Source organism: Xiphias gladius, chromosome 9, assembly GCF_016859285.1.
Source record: "Xiphias gladius isolate SHS-SW01 ecotype Sanya breed wild chromosome 9, ASM1685928v1, whole genome shotgun sequence".
In the NCBI taxonomy this organism is placed as follows: Eukaryota; Metazoa; Chordata; class Actinopteri; order Istiophoriformes; family Xiphiidae; genus Xiphias; species Xiphias gladius.
The window spans coordinates 19,315,689-19,328,476 of record NC_053408.1 but is presented as its reverse complement, the minus strand read 5'-3'; the positions used below and the strand labels follow the sequence as shown (position 1 = coordinate 19,328,476).

General features: G+C 39.7%; 1 protein-coding gene across 5 annotated transcripts in view; it reads left to right on the top strand.

Moving 5' to 3' along the window:
* The window catches only part of abcc3 (ATP-binding cassette, sub-family C (CFTR/MRP), member 3), a 62,502-nt gene that overhangs the window by 34,008 nt on the left and 15,706 nt on the right, over nt 1-12,788 (top strand). For all 5 annotated transcript variants that reach the window (XM_040135401.1, XM_040135402.1, XM_040135403.1 and 2 more), the window contains 10 exons: nt 531-662; nt 3,942-4,196; nt 6,940-7,117; nt 7,327-7,488; nt 8,454-8,546; nt 9,109-9,312; nt 11,198-11,344; nt 11,455-11,542; nt 11,844-11,910; nt 12,023-12,149. In XM_040135401.1, coding sequence (XP_039991335.1) covers nt 531-662; nt 3,942-4,196; nt 6,940-7,117; nt 7,327-7,488; nt 8,454-8,546; nt 9,109-9,312; nt 11,198-11,344; nt 11,455-11,542; nt 11,844-11,910; nt 12,023-12,149 — 1,453 coding nt within the window. The remainder of the gene's footprint in view (nt 1-530; nt 663-3,941; nt 4,197-6,939; nt 7,118-7,326; nt 7,489-8,453; nt 8,547-9,108; nt 9,313-11,197; nt 11,345-11,454; nt 11,543-11,843; nt 11,911-12,022; nt 12,150-12,788) is intronic.

Below are 12,788 nucleotides of genomic sequence, written 5' to 3'. Positions count from 1 at the left end.
ACAGAAAAGTGTGGAATTACTGTATGTCTTGGTAAGTACAGACCATGTCTGAGATGACTGGTAGCCTCTGCCTCACACCAACAGTGCTGTTATTTTTGACTCCTGCAACAAAGAGGACATTGCTCTTTTTCTGATGGAAGTATAGCATCTTGCTTCTATTTTTTTCTGTAAGCCAATCCCCCCTTGTGCTGGAAAATAGATCAAGCCAATTTCTGGTGGAATCTGATCCACTAGTACATAATGATGATTAGCAAATCCAGGAAACTCCATTAAGTGTCTTTGTGGAAATGAATTCTTATTAAGTTGTTTCTGAGATAAAAGGCTTGTAGTTTTAGAATCAGATTTAAGCCAGTGAATGAAGACACACACAGGGGACAGAAAAAAATACTGAAATGATTTGAAATGCAGTGAGGCAGATGGAGGCTGAAAACCCTTTAGGCAAGGTTTCATTTGTTTACAGTATTTAAACTTGTTAGTGTTGAATTGCTTAATGTACCAGATTGAATTAAACTGCCGTTTCTCTCTCTTAGTATGGCCATTAAAGGCTACAAAATGCCCCTGGAGGCCAAAGACCTGTGGTCTCTGAAAGAGCGCGACAGCTCCAAGGTGATGGTGCCAAAACTCCTCAAAGAATGGGAGAAGGAGCAGACCAAAGCCAAGAGGTATGTTTGTAAAATATCTGAAAAGTACAAGATAAATGGTCTCCAGCATGCCTGTTTCACTCGCATAAAAGCTTTACTTGGTGTAACAGTTTGTGAAATAAAAACAGTCACTATGTATACTTACAAAGACAGCAGGTTATTGGGAGAAATTCGGTAAAAGCTGGAAACCGGAGAACTGCTGTAAACTAGATACTTTAGAATGCACAGCTGGTCTATAATCAGATTTATCCACTACAATATTTCTGAACCAAGGCTGGCTTGTTGTAAGTGTATTACTGACATATGATGCTGCAGCTTCAAAAGCTTTTTATTTGTTTTTCTTGTTTTCCTGGTTGGAGCATCTGCACTGACGGTAGTAGTGCGACAGTGTGTGTGCTCATGGTAATGAAGGAGCACACAGCCTAATACAACAGTGTGGTTCCTTGATGTGTTTTCAGTAGTTTTTGGGTACCAATGGAGCTCTTTGGCACAGAAGAACAAGGTATATTGGGCTTTAGATACACACAAAATACTTGCTAGGATCAATTGATTGTTGGTTTTTCAATATAAGAAAAATATAGAATATCACTACACTTATCCTTTAAGTGATAGATGTACAAGAAATCTGGTTTGTTTGACAGAATTCAAGCTGTGTTATCCACTTTTCTCATTTAAATGATTCTTAGATATGAGATTAATGCAGAAAGCTGACACTAACCAGGTTATTTGAATGCACGTAAACCTACTAAACAAGACTTCAGAAATGTGGTTTTAAACAAGTAATTGGAAGGTAAATATAATTTCCAAAGAGAAATATTCACTCAGATCCAGATATAATACATCTACAATGCGCTCTTTTTTCTTTTGTTTTTATAAAAATCCAAGTTTAAATCCTGCCATTGTCAGCTTCCCTGCCTTTTACTTCTTTGTCAGAACAGAGAGAGGAGAGGATGTTGTCTTAGAGGGCAGGGCTTGTGTGTAGTTATATACTGCGTGCGTGCGTGCGTGCGTGCAGGTGTTTGTTTTTGCACAAATGAAACCAGGAGCAAGTTTTTTCCTAACCCTGACAGCAAAATAGCTACATTTAATTTAAGAAACAGGTACCACTGCTGCTATATATTTACTTTACAACACAGACACACACACACACGCACAGGTTTCAAGTTATAGATAGAACATAAAGAATATCCAGCAACTGTTGACATTAAGAGAAAAAATTAAACTTTTTGCTTTGCTTTCTGTTGTAGCATTGTTGCACTGATGTGTTCTGTATGTTTCCGGAGTATATTTGGTTTTTAACGTTTAACGTTGGCTTTAGTTGCCTGGCCACTGACGACAGCACTTAAGCTACTGTACTACGTCTGCTAGTTGCTAACTTTGTCTATCTCAGCAAAAAGACAATTTCGTGCACAAACTCTCTCCTCCAACAGGCTCCTTCCTCTCTGTGCTGCAGATGTCCTGTCAGTTTCATTGAGATTTCTCACTGAGAACAACTTGTAAAATGATACGGGAGAGCTCGATTACCGTCTTTTCAGTTTGGTGTCAGCTTAACACCAAACCTGTTTGGTGTTAAGCTGAATTCCATCGCAGTCGTCCTTTTGAACTGTAGTCGCCGATTAGTTAACTGCTGGAATCCGACTCCTGTGCTTTAAGCTGGTATTAGAATAGACTTTGTGTCGTTTGCAAAACATTCCTTTCACTAACAACTTGAAGATTATGTCTCACTGCCTTGAGATCCTTCTGAACAATTAACATGCTTATGAAAAAATTAAATAAATGCAACTACAAGCTAACAGGATGAGGGACACACCACAACATTCATTATCCTCAAAATTATTTTGTATTGTTTGTTTTATTACCCGCTTTCTGCAATGATCCACTTGTGCCAAAGGGATTTATCATAAAACACACGATACTTTATTGATTATGTGGTATAATTTAGATCTAAAAGAATTAGTCTGTTAACCAATACGGAAAACAGTTGTTAGTTGCAGTCCTAGTGTAATTCATCCACAACGTAACCCAGTTTATTACTTAAGCTAATTCCTAACAGGGAATTACTACAGACTGTCAGCTGTTCTTCTTCTTTAAATCAAATCAGTTAAATAGGTTAGCTATCCTATCTGACCGCATATGTGCACTTGAGGCCAGCAGAAACATGTAACACAACATATCACTCACAGGTTAGGGAAGTGTTGCTTATATACGAATCAAGCAGATACACAGCAACATCAGCATTAATTTGCAGTTCTCTTTCCTATCACCTGGTGAATGCGAGTCTAATATTCACTTTCACATTAGCTCGGTTTTGGTGTTCACCAACTACTGAGGGAAGTATCTGGCTCTGTAGCTGCTAAATGCCCCACTGTGCTTATTAGCTAGTTGCCTACTTTGTCAGTCTACTGTTTGGTGCTAAGCAGGTAGCAAACAGAGGCTTAGAGGTTTAGAGGTTTTTTTTACTGAAAAAAGGTTGCCTGCAGCGGCCAAAAACGACACTATGAAAGTGATGAGAGTGAACCAAAACAATAATTTCGGGGCTGTAAAAGTACGGGACTATAAAGCTCTGTAGGCCCAAGAAGAACTGCTGAGTTGGTGACATTCATCAGTGGGTTTGTCACTGTGAGCAACCCCTTTCTCATTAAAGTAAAGATTTAATCAATTATTACTATGAAAATACTGATTACAGCAGCCTTAAATTGTGATAAAATTGAGATTATTGATGCTAAAAGTGGTAAAGCTTAGCGTCCGACAAAGAGCCTATACTAAAGAGTTTCCTAAGACCTTTTGAGTCCTTTTTTTAAATCAACATATTAAATTGCCCTGTCTCTCGCCCTGTTGTGGAGTCCATTATTCCTGGATTTGTCTCATCCCGATTTTAAATCCTGCAACTCGTTTACCAATCATCAGTTGAGAAATTACCAGAGCAAGCCTCTAATGAAAAATCCAGTCATAAAACCGGTCTCCCCAGTCCCCCCCATTCACTACAATGGCTGCCAGTAAAATACAGGATTTTTTTCAGTATTCTTCTAATTACCTACCAGGCCTTCCATGAGGCCTTTCATTGCTGTATGCTGTTATAATGTTTTGTTATTTGTTAATATTATTGTTGGTGTTATTAATAGGATCAATTGAAGGAGTTAAACTGTTTCTACTGACATGTGAAGCCCCTTTTGACCATTACTCTAGAAAGATGTTATTAGTGTATTTATCTGCCTTACTTATGATCAGAGTTCCCTATCCTTATGTATCTGTTACTCTCTCTTTCGTACCCAAACAACCTCCAAAATCCTCTGTCCACAGTGAACAGAATCTGTCCAGTCAGGCTGTGTACTCCAAGCCTCTGCCGTCAACCACAAACCACATCACAGGAGGACGTGGAGAAGGTGAAAGCAGCCCGGAGGAAGTAGAAGTGCTGCTTTCCAATCAGAAAGCTGCTCCCCGCCAGCCGTCCTTCCTGCGTGCACTCGTCAAAGCCTTTGGACCCTACTTTCTGATTGGCTCTGCATACAAGCTCCTGCAGGATGTCATCACCTTTGTCAACCCTCAGCTGCTCAGGTAAAATAAAAAGGTCTTATTTAACTACTGTGTGCTTTCCTTGCTTTTATTTTATTTGCAAGTGTTATAAAATCCTATTCTCAGGACACCTCTTTGCATTTGTGTTTGTGTTTTTGCATGCTGGTTTGCTTTATCCAAAGTATTGTAGCTGAAGTGTGTTTTTTTTTTTTTTTTTTTTAATTACACAGACAGTAGATTACATCCCATAGAGTAAGAAGTCCAATATTCCAGTATTTTATATATTGTTCAGGTCTTAGTCCTAAGGAATAGGTCAGTTTCTCCATACAGTGTATTTCATTCACAATTGTGATCCAGTCGTCCTTTGATGGCAGGTTTGCCTGCAGCCACCTCCGTGTGATGGCTTTCTTGCTTGCAACCAAAAGGACTTTATAAAGACACTCAAGGGCCATGAGTTTGGCTGGGATTTTGTCAAGGTATAATATGACAAAAGAGCAATCAACTTCTATTCCAAAAAATGTTCCTTATTTCTTTGGCAAGCTCTTGCAAATATGAATGGAATAGAGCCCCAAAACATATGAAAATGGTCTGCCATTGATTTAATACACTGCCTCCAACATTCATGCTGTCCCTCAGAACCCCACTGTATAAGCTTCAATTTTAGAGTCACAAAGTATCTTGCCAGGATCTAGAGTTGGTAGTCCTAGCCTGACCTTCCCAAATATCATTCCATTCAATCCTCAGATATCTCCATGCCTGATTCCCTCTCCTGTTTCACTTTTTTCCTGGACAGTAGAATAATTTTTGGAATTTTATAATCTACTATACATTATAATTATCATAAATTCTTTTCACTGGATCATGCAACCCATCACGTTGAATGTTATTACCCTATATTCCTGATTGCATTTACTTTGATTCCTTCTGTCTGTGATGGCCCATTGTAACTTGAAACATACTGTATTACCCTTGAACTTGGATATAAAGAGCTACAAAATTATCAGCAAAACAGAACACAATTAATGTAAAACAAACTGACTTCCACGACTGGGGAACAAGTGTGCTCCTTTAATCTGAGGGGAAAAGCTGGTTGACGGTAAGGGCCCCTCTTTGGAGCAAGTAGTAGGATTGGTCCTGAAACTGCAGCAAGTAGCAAGTGCTCTGTTATCACTATGGATCTTCATGGAGCAGATCCCCAGGGGTAGTCGGGGTCCCAAAGCTCTGTGGAAGTGTTTTTTCAGTTTGGTCTTGTCCAGTGGGGTCAGCTCTGACTTCAGAGAACTGGTCACAAATTCCATTGTGTTATTATTCCATAAATGTCAATGTTATTTCGCCCAGATCCTGTCACTTTTGTTTGCATGGATTCCTGTGCTTGTTTCATTTGTTGGAGCGCTTCTTAAGTTCGAAATTGCATTCCTCTATTTCAGCAACCCGCTGCTCCTCTCCCTCGATTCTTGTTGTTTGTGGTTTTTAAGTCTTTCCTGATATCACCCATGGCCTGATTAATCTTATCTCTGAATTCAACTCCTTCTTCACATCCTCTCTCAGTGTATAACCAAATTGACATCAGCTCACTCTTTACCTCAGAATGTATTGCTTTAATCTTGGTGTGTATACTAGCCAGTAAGCTAGCTTCAGCGTGTTTAAGTCCATCCAGGGTAGGCGAGGTAGCATTAGGATCGTCGTCCTGCTTCATAGCAAATTTCTCATTTTCTTCTGATCCTGAAGTCAATTTACCTTTGGCTTTTCTGAGTGTGTTCCTTTCCATTGTTCGACAGCAGACCAATCGTGTTAAAGCAGTTGAATCTGGGGAAATAAGCTGAGTGAGTGGGAGTCAGCTTGCCATTCTTTACAGCATGCCAACTGGAAGTCAGTAGCTGTCTTTATTTAAAATGCGCACGTCCTTGTTCAGGATGCAAAGTCATCATGTAAATATGTTTCCTTTTTAAGCCTCTCAGAGCTCAGGGTTGGAAACTTAGTGATAGCAGCTGTTGTGTGAAAGCCTTATCTCTTCATAAGCATAAGTGAGATAAGCTGTCAGAGGTGGTTGACGTAACAGCCACGTTGTTGAATGAGGTTAATTAATAACAATATTTGCTGTGTCACTGGTACCACTGGAAAAACTTTCAAAGTGTCATTTTCATATATTACTACTATCTATAGGATATTTTTCTTTCACAGAACTTATTTTGATATTATACCCATGTTATATTAACAGACTATCTTGAGTAGCCACAGAGGACATTTTTTCAGAAGACATCATAAGTTTCCTGATGATAATTTCTGCATTGTCAGAAAAGTGTCAACAACATGTTGCTCAATTGCATGTTGGACTTTGAAAAAATGTTTCATACCAGCCACAGAAGAGAACAGACTACTTTCTGTTTTGTGAAAAGTCTCATTCGAGTGTTGTGCAGGTTAATGGCAGGCTTGTAGACTGTCTGAGGCAAATGGACAAGGTGTTAGAAGCTGAGGCCTAATTTAGTAGAAGCATAGAGGAATTTATCCATATGAAAGGCTTAGTGTTTGTTGCTTTTATGTATGTACTGTATGTATGAAGTAGAGTAACAAGTTTGATTCCAAAGTAGCTCTCTACTGAATGTATTTCAGAATTTATGGCTTTCTACATCATTTGATGGTGCTAAATCATTATAATGCCAAAATTTCCATAACCAAACTCCAACCTATAAATAATTTCTGTATGCTAACTCATGCAAAGGTTTTGCATGTAAAGAAGGCGTGTTATCTACAGACCAAGAATTTGTCTCTTTCTATACTTTTATAGGATGCTGATCTCATTCACAAAACAGAAAGGTGTTCCTGATTGGTGGGGTTACGCGCTGGCCTTCCTCATGTTCTTCACAGCTTTGCTGCAGACTCTCATCCTCCACCATCACTTTCACTACTGTTTTGTCACCGGAATGAATGTACGCACAGCTATCATAGGAGCCATCTACAGGAAGGTATGCAAGAAATTCTCACATCTTAGTGTTCTGACTACAGTTACTCTGCAAATGCCCAAATGCACTAACCCTAAAAGAAACCTCAAGTGAGCAAAATTCTATTCAAATAGCACATGTCATTGTAGAGGAGATACAACATGATTCCCAGAAAAGACATTTATTACAGTGTTGAGTACAGTTGGTTTTTTTCCCCCACCATGGTTCTGTAGGCGCTGGTGATAACTAACGCTGCCAAGCGTTCATCCACAGTGGGAGAGGTAGTTAATCTGATGTCCGTGGATGCACAGAGGTTCATGGACCTCACCACCTTCCTCAACATGTTGTGGTCTGCTCCTCTTCAGATTATGCTGGCACTTTATTTCTTGTGGCAGGTCTGTGCACAAATTATACATGAATTACAGGAACTTTCACTATCTCTGAATCGTTTTTGTGGAACAAAGTCATGAATAAATTGTAGATGGTTATGACATGGCATTTCCATCCATATTTGACAAGCCCCATACTACAAGATTGAAATCTGGTTGGGCCTACATGACACACCCAAAAAATGTATAAATTGTCTCCCAGCAGTGAAAAACATCAGTGTCTGAAATGCTAATGGTAATAGGCAGTTGATCCTCAACCTAATCTTATTAATGATGTTAAAATGATTAACACTATCTTAAAATGATAATTGTCTTACTGAGTTTATCCCTTCAGTTAGGGTAAGACACTCTGGGTCACTCACTCATTGTTGGCCAACCCCACCTTACAGTATGTATGTTAGTCATTTGTTTCCTTCTTTCAACAATAATTTGGTTTTCGTCAGTCAAAAGATTAGTAGAAGAAAGTGTCGCCCGCATACATTAGTCTTGCAATGTAAAGACGCTATGCACGGCACACGGGTGGTTTTTATTTTGAAGGTACTTCTGGTATGTTTCCTGCTGTAATTCTCAGTTCGTCAGTGACGCCAACAGTTTCACTCCACAGCTGGAGCTCAGTAGCAGTAATTCAGCTACTGGCTTGCTATAGTTAAAATTTTATGCATTCTCAACAAAACAGTTGATGGTCAACTAAAATTTATTTTAAATAAATCAGATAACTGGCAACATTAGACATAGCCACTACACACATTTAGTTACAGATCTTCTGCCTATAACTATTAGCATCTCAGAGATTGACATTATTCATTGCTAACAAACAATTTGATAACTTTTTCGGTGGTAACTTCCAGCTTGCAGTAAGTTTTTATTTGCTATATTTTGTTTAAAAGTGCATGTAATTATTGAACATAGGAGAATTTTGCTTTATCTCTGTTTATTTTGGAGTATTTTACTTACTGCGCCGTATTTGACAGAACCTCGGTCCATCTGTGCTGGCTGGGGTGGCTGTCATGATCATGCTGATCCCTTTTAATGCTGTCATCGCCATGAAGACCCGAACCTACCAGGTATGAACGGTCAAACTGAGATTTGACAGTGATTTGTTATTGTCTGTTGACTTCCAGTGGAACAATATCAATATGATATAAGCATATTGTGTTATCATTTTACAAAATTTTGTATTTTTAACAATTTTTTTTAATTATTTCAAGCCAATTTGGTTGCTGATGTTTTTGTCTTTCACACATTAAAAGTTATTTCTGAAGAATGAATGAAAATAGAATACAGTTCATTGAATTAATCGTCTGTGTGAACAATTTATATGTCAATTTGTATACTTTTTCCAAATAATCAATCAATGTCAGATATATATTTGTATTAATATCATGATATTAGCTAATCAGGTTGTATCATTTTGTTTAGTGTCAATTTGAGTCTTGTAACACCATTGCAAAGTCTACTGTAATTTAAGGGTCAAATATGTAATTTGATTTGCACTTCAAAGAAGTTACCTTTGTCTACTTTTCCCTGTTTGTGGTGTTTGGTTAGTTTTCAAGTGTGTTACTTTGCAAATAAACGACAGTTTGTCTTCTTGTCCTCATCTTTCCTCTTCCTCTTCCTCTCTCCCAGGTGGAGCAGATGCAGTACAAGGACTCACGCATCAAGCTGATGAACGAGATCCTGAATGGCATCAAAGTCCTAAAGCTGTACGCCTGGGAGAACTCCTTCAAAGAAAAGGTCCTAGCCATTCGGCAGAAGGAACTCAATGTGCTACGCAAGACAGCCTATCTGGGAGCGCTGTCCACCATGGCCTGGACCAGTGCCCCTTTCCTGGTAGGCTCAGTCCACATGTCTAGAAGCTGGCGGAATTAAGAGTTCATTGAATGTCATCATCAGCTGTGGCCACTTTCATTCCATTTTGTTGTATGAAGTGACAGTTGAAAGGGCAACAGATCCAACAGAATGTCTGCAAAAATGTCTTTATATTTGGAATTTTTGAAGATGACAGTATGAATATCAGCGCTGTTGTTGCCAATTAGGACTTAGAGGAAGTCTGGTTGCCTTCAGGCAGCCTTCATAATCCTATAAGTCATGTTTGACAGCTGTAAATACAATTTGGCTAGTGTTCTTATAGCCTAGTTTGTGGTCAGAAAATTACAAAGGAGCTTTATTTGAAACCATTTTTAGAAACCCGGTGATAAAGGGCTCCTTTGTGTAGAAACCATAGGAGGAAGAGAATATTTGGGTCAGTTTTGTGTAAATACACATCAGTATTTCCCATAAATAACCTACCTAATTTGTCCTGCCACAGTTTCATAATGAACCGAAAATATTTTTACACTTCAGTGTTTCCCATATATTGATTTATTTGTGGCAGTTCGCCACAATATCAATGTTGAGTGCCACATATAAATTTTCTATTTTTTTTTTTTTACTTTTTCAAAAGGCTAGTATCTTATTTCTGACTATGACAGACGGGTGTGACAGCTGTCATAGTCGGACTGGCCATTGGGAGCACCAGTGAAGTTTTTACCGGACCTCTCTGTGTGCCTGTCATTCGGAGTGCACATGAGAGCCTGCTGCACGTGAGCGCCGGGACTGGGCTCGCCAATCACAATATGTAATCAACCCTACCTGACCCGACCCGGGTCGGTTAGGGTCGCTATTTGTGTGACACAGCGTGCATACGTTTATTCGTCACACGGTACTTGGCAGTTAAAATATTTGCAGTGGGGCAGATATTTTCTTTTCCACTGAAAATGGAGTGGCCTTACCACATGTCAAAGTGGCATACCGGTTAGAGGTGACCTGTTAGATTAAAACCAGAGTGGCACAACACCATTACAGTATATGTGGTTAAAAGTGATTTATGCAGGGGAAGTGATGTGCCTTTTATAAGTTAAGCTCAAAGCAGTGACATGTCATAACCATCAGTGGCATTACATGCATGTCAGTAAGAATCAGTATACGGCAGTGGGAGGTGATGTTCGCAAATGGAACATGAAACACCATAAGCCATTCTACGGGCTTATGATGCAGCCGCAGCAGCAGCAGCAGCATACAACTAGAATTCGTGTACCCTCAGCCACTTTTTGATCTTGGTTATCACTCGTGTTTTCTATATCATGCTTGCAGAGAGGAGGGTAACTGTGAATTTGTTGTAGTTGGAATGTTTGGGCAGGTTCGGGTTGATGTAAAGATCGCCTCGGGATAAATGTTATTCCCCTTTTACCTTACCCCTCTATCAACCTGACAACACCAGAGATGAGTTTGGAATAATTTACTGCAGAGCAAAGCTCAAGTGCAAATTCCATAGCTACACTACACACCACTGTTCATCAACCTGCTGCCAATCTGCTGACCTCAATCATAACCTCAGAGAAAAGCATGACCTGATCCAGGAGGTCTGTCAGTTTAGCAAAGCAGAGAAATGTCTCTGCATATGCCAAGGAAATAATGTGGGATCAGCACGAGTGAACAGCTGCTCTTCTTTATTTCAGCTGGTGTTTACATCAGTTGTCTGCAACAGGTTACTGTAGGTCAGATGACAGCATTTAATGAAATTATTAGATTGATTGATTTAGTGGTCATACACAGTGTTTTATTTGTCGGATAAATGCACACTTGATCAGCCAAATGCCAGTGTCCATCAGTGATGATAAACTCTGTAATGGTTGGACCTTGATGTCTGAGCGGCCTTTTGCTGATGTGCTTCCAGGTTGCCTTGACAACGTTTGCTGTTTATGTGACTGTGGATGAGAACAACATCCTGGATGCGGAGAAAGCCTTTGTGTCACTCTCGCTCTTTAACATCCTCAGGTTTCCTCTCAACATGCTTCCCCAAGTCATCAGCAGCATTGTGCAGGTGAGAACTCTGTCTTCTTTTCTTTTTTCTTCTCTTTCTCATCCTCCTCTCCTGCTTGTGTTTGTGTAGAAGGCTTTATTGAGTGCCTGTGTGTTTATTCTGCTTCCCAGGCCAGTGTCTCACTGAAGCGAATCCAAGGTTTCCTGAGTCACGATGAGCTAGACCCAAATTCAGTAGACAGAAAGAACACAGCCACAGGTACAATTAAGCATTGCTCCTCCTTTGATTAAGGTTAGAACAACGGCTTTAAACAGACTTTAATGATTGCAATACCTTGATAAAATTTGTATTGTCATGATATTTCATCATTCCCTAGTGTAGACTCGAAAGGCTCTTAAACTACAAGGCTTTAGTGCAAGTCACTGCCTTCTACTTGTACCTTTCACCCAGTGACTCAAAGCCTGACGAGCATTTGGACTAATAGTTAAGAAATGCTTTTCAGTCTTTTATCCTATGAGCATCTGAAAAGAAATTCACGTTACGTTTTGTTGCTCAACAGAGTTTTCAGTGACAGTTGTCAACGGCAAATTCACCTGGGCTAAAGAGGATCATCCTGTTCTGCACAGGTATGTCATGAAAAGCCACATACGACTGTATAATTTTGCATATGTCACATGTTTGTGTTGCCATTCCTGGGACTATACGTAAAACTTGTGAATGCTGACTGTGTGTTTGTAGTATTAACGTGATGGTGCCCCAGGGCTCCCTGCTGGCAGTGGTGGGCCATGTTGGCTGTGGGAAGTCCTCCCTGATCTCTGCACTGCTGGGTGAAATGGAGAAAGTGGAGGGAGAGGTTTCTATTCGGGTGGGACTTCACTTCATGCTCTGTTTTACACATTAAAAAAAAGTAGTTGGATATTTTAGCTTTCTATTCCCTTTGCAACCTTTCAGGCTTCACAAATCAATACTTGTATGTGAACAATGGATAGGTTGACCTTAGATAACGTGAGAGGGGTCCCTGGTAGAGATGATGCCATAGAGAAATATCACACGAGTCTGCAGTCCAGCTCAGCTCTATGGAGCATAGCAGTGTCTTTCAGCTCCTTGTTTTGGTTTGGTTATGTAGCCTTCAACTTGACTCTTTTGGTTCAGCCTCATTGCTCTCATCACCCTCATTTTCAGTGAGAAAACTGTAAAAAAAAAAAAAAAAAAATACACAGTACTGTATGCCGCTTGCCGTGCGCCATACTGCTGGGACATTACATTTAGCAGCATAAGCCCCTGGTGCCTTGAAAGTTAGCTCGTTTTACTGCCCCTTAGTGACCAAATAAAAAAATGAATGCAGCATTAATGTTGCTGTTAGCCTGCAGTCAGAAGCCTCAGATCCTCTGGCTGAAAGTATTAACATACTGTACCCCCTGTGTTATTATAAGACAGATGACAAGCACATTGAATTTAGGGGTAAATGCAGATGTATTGGCCACATCCATATCTTAAAGTCTCT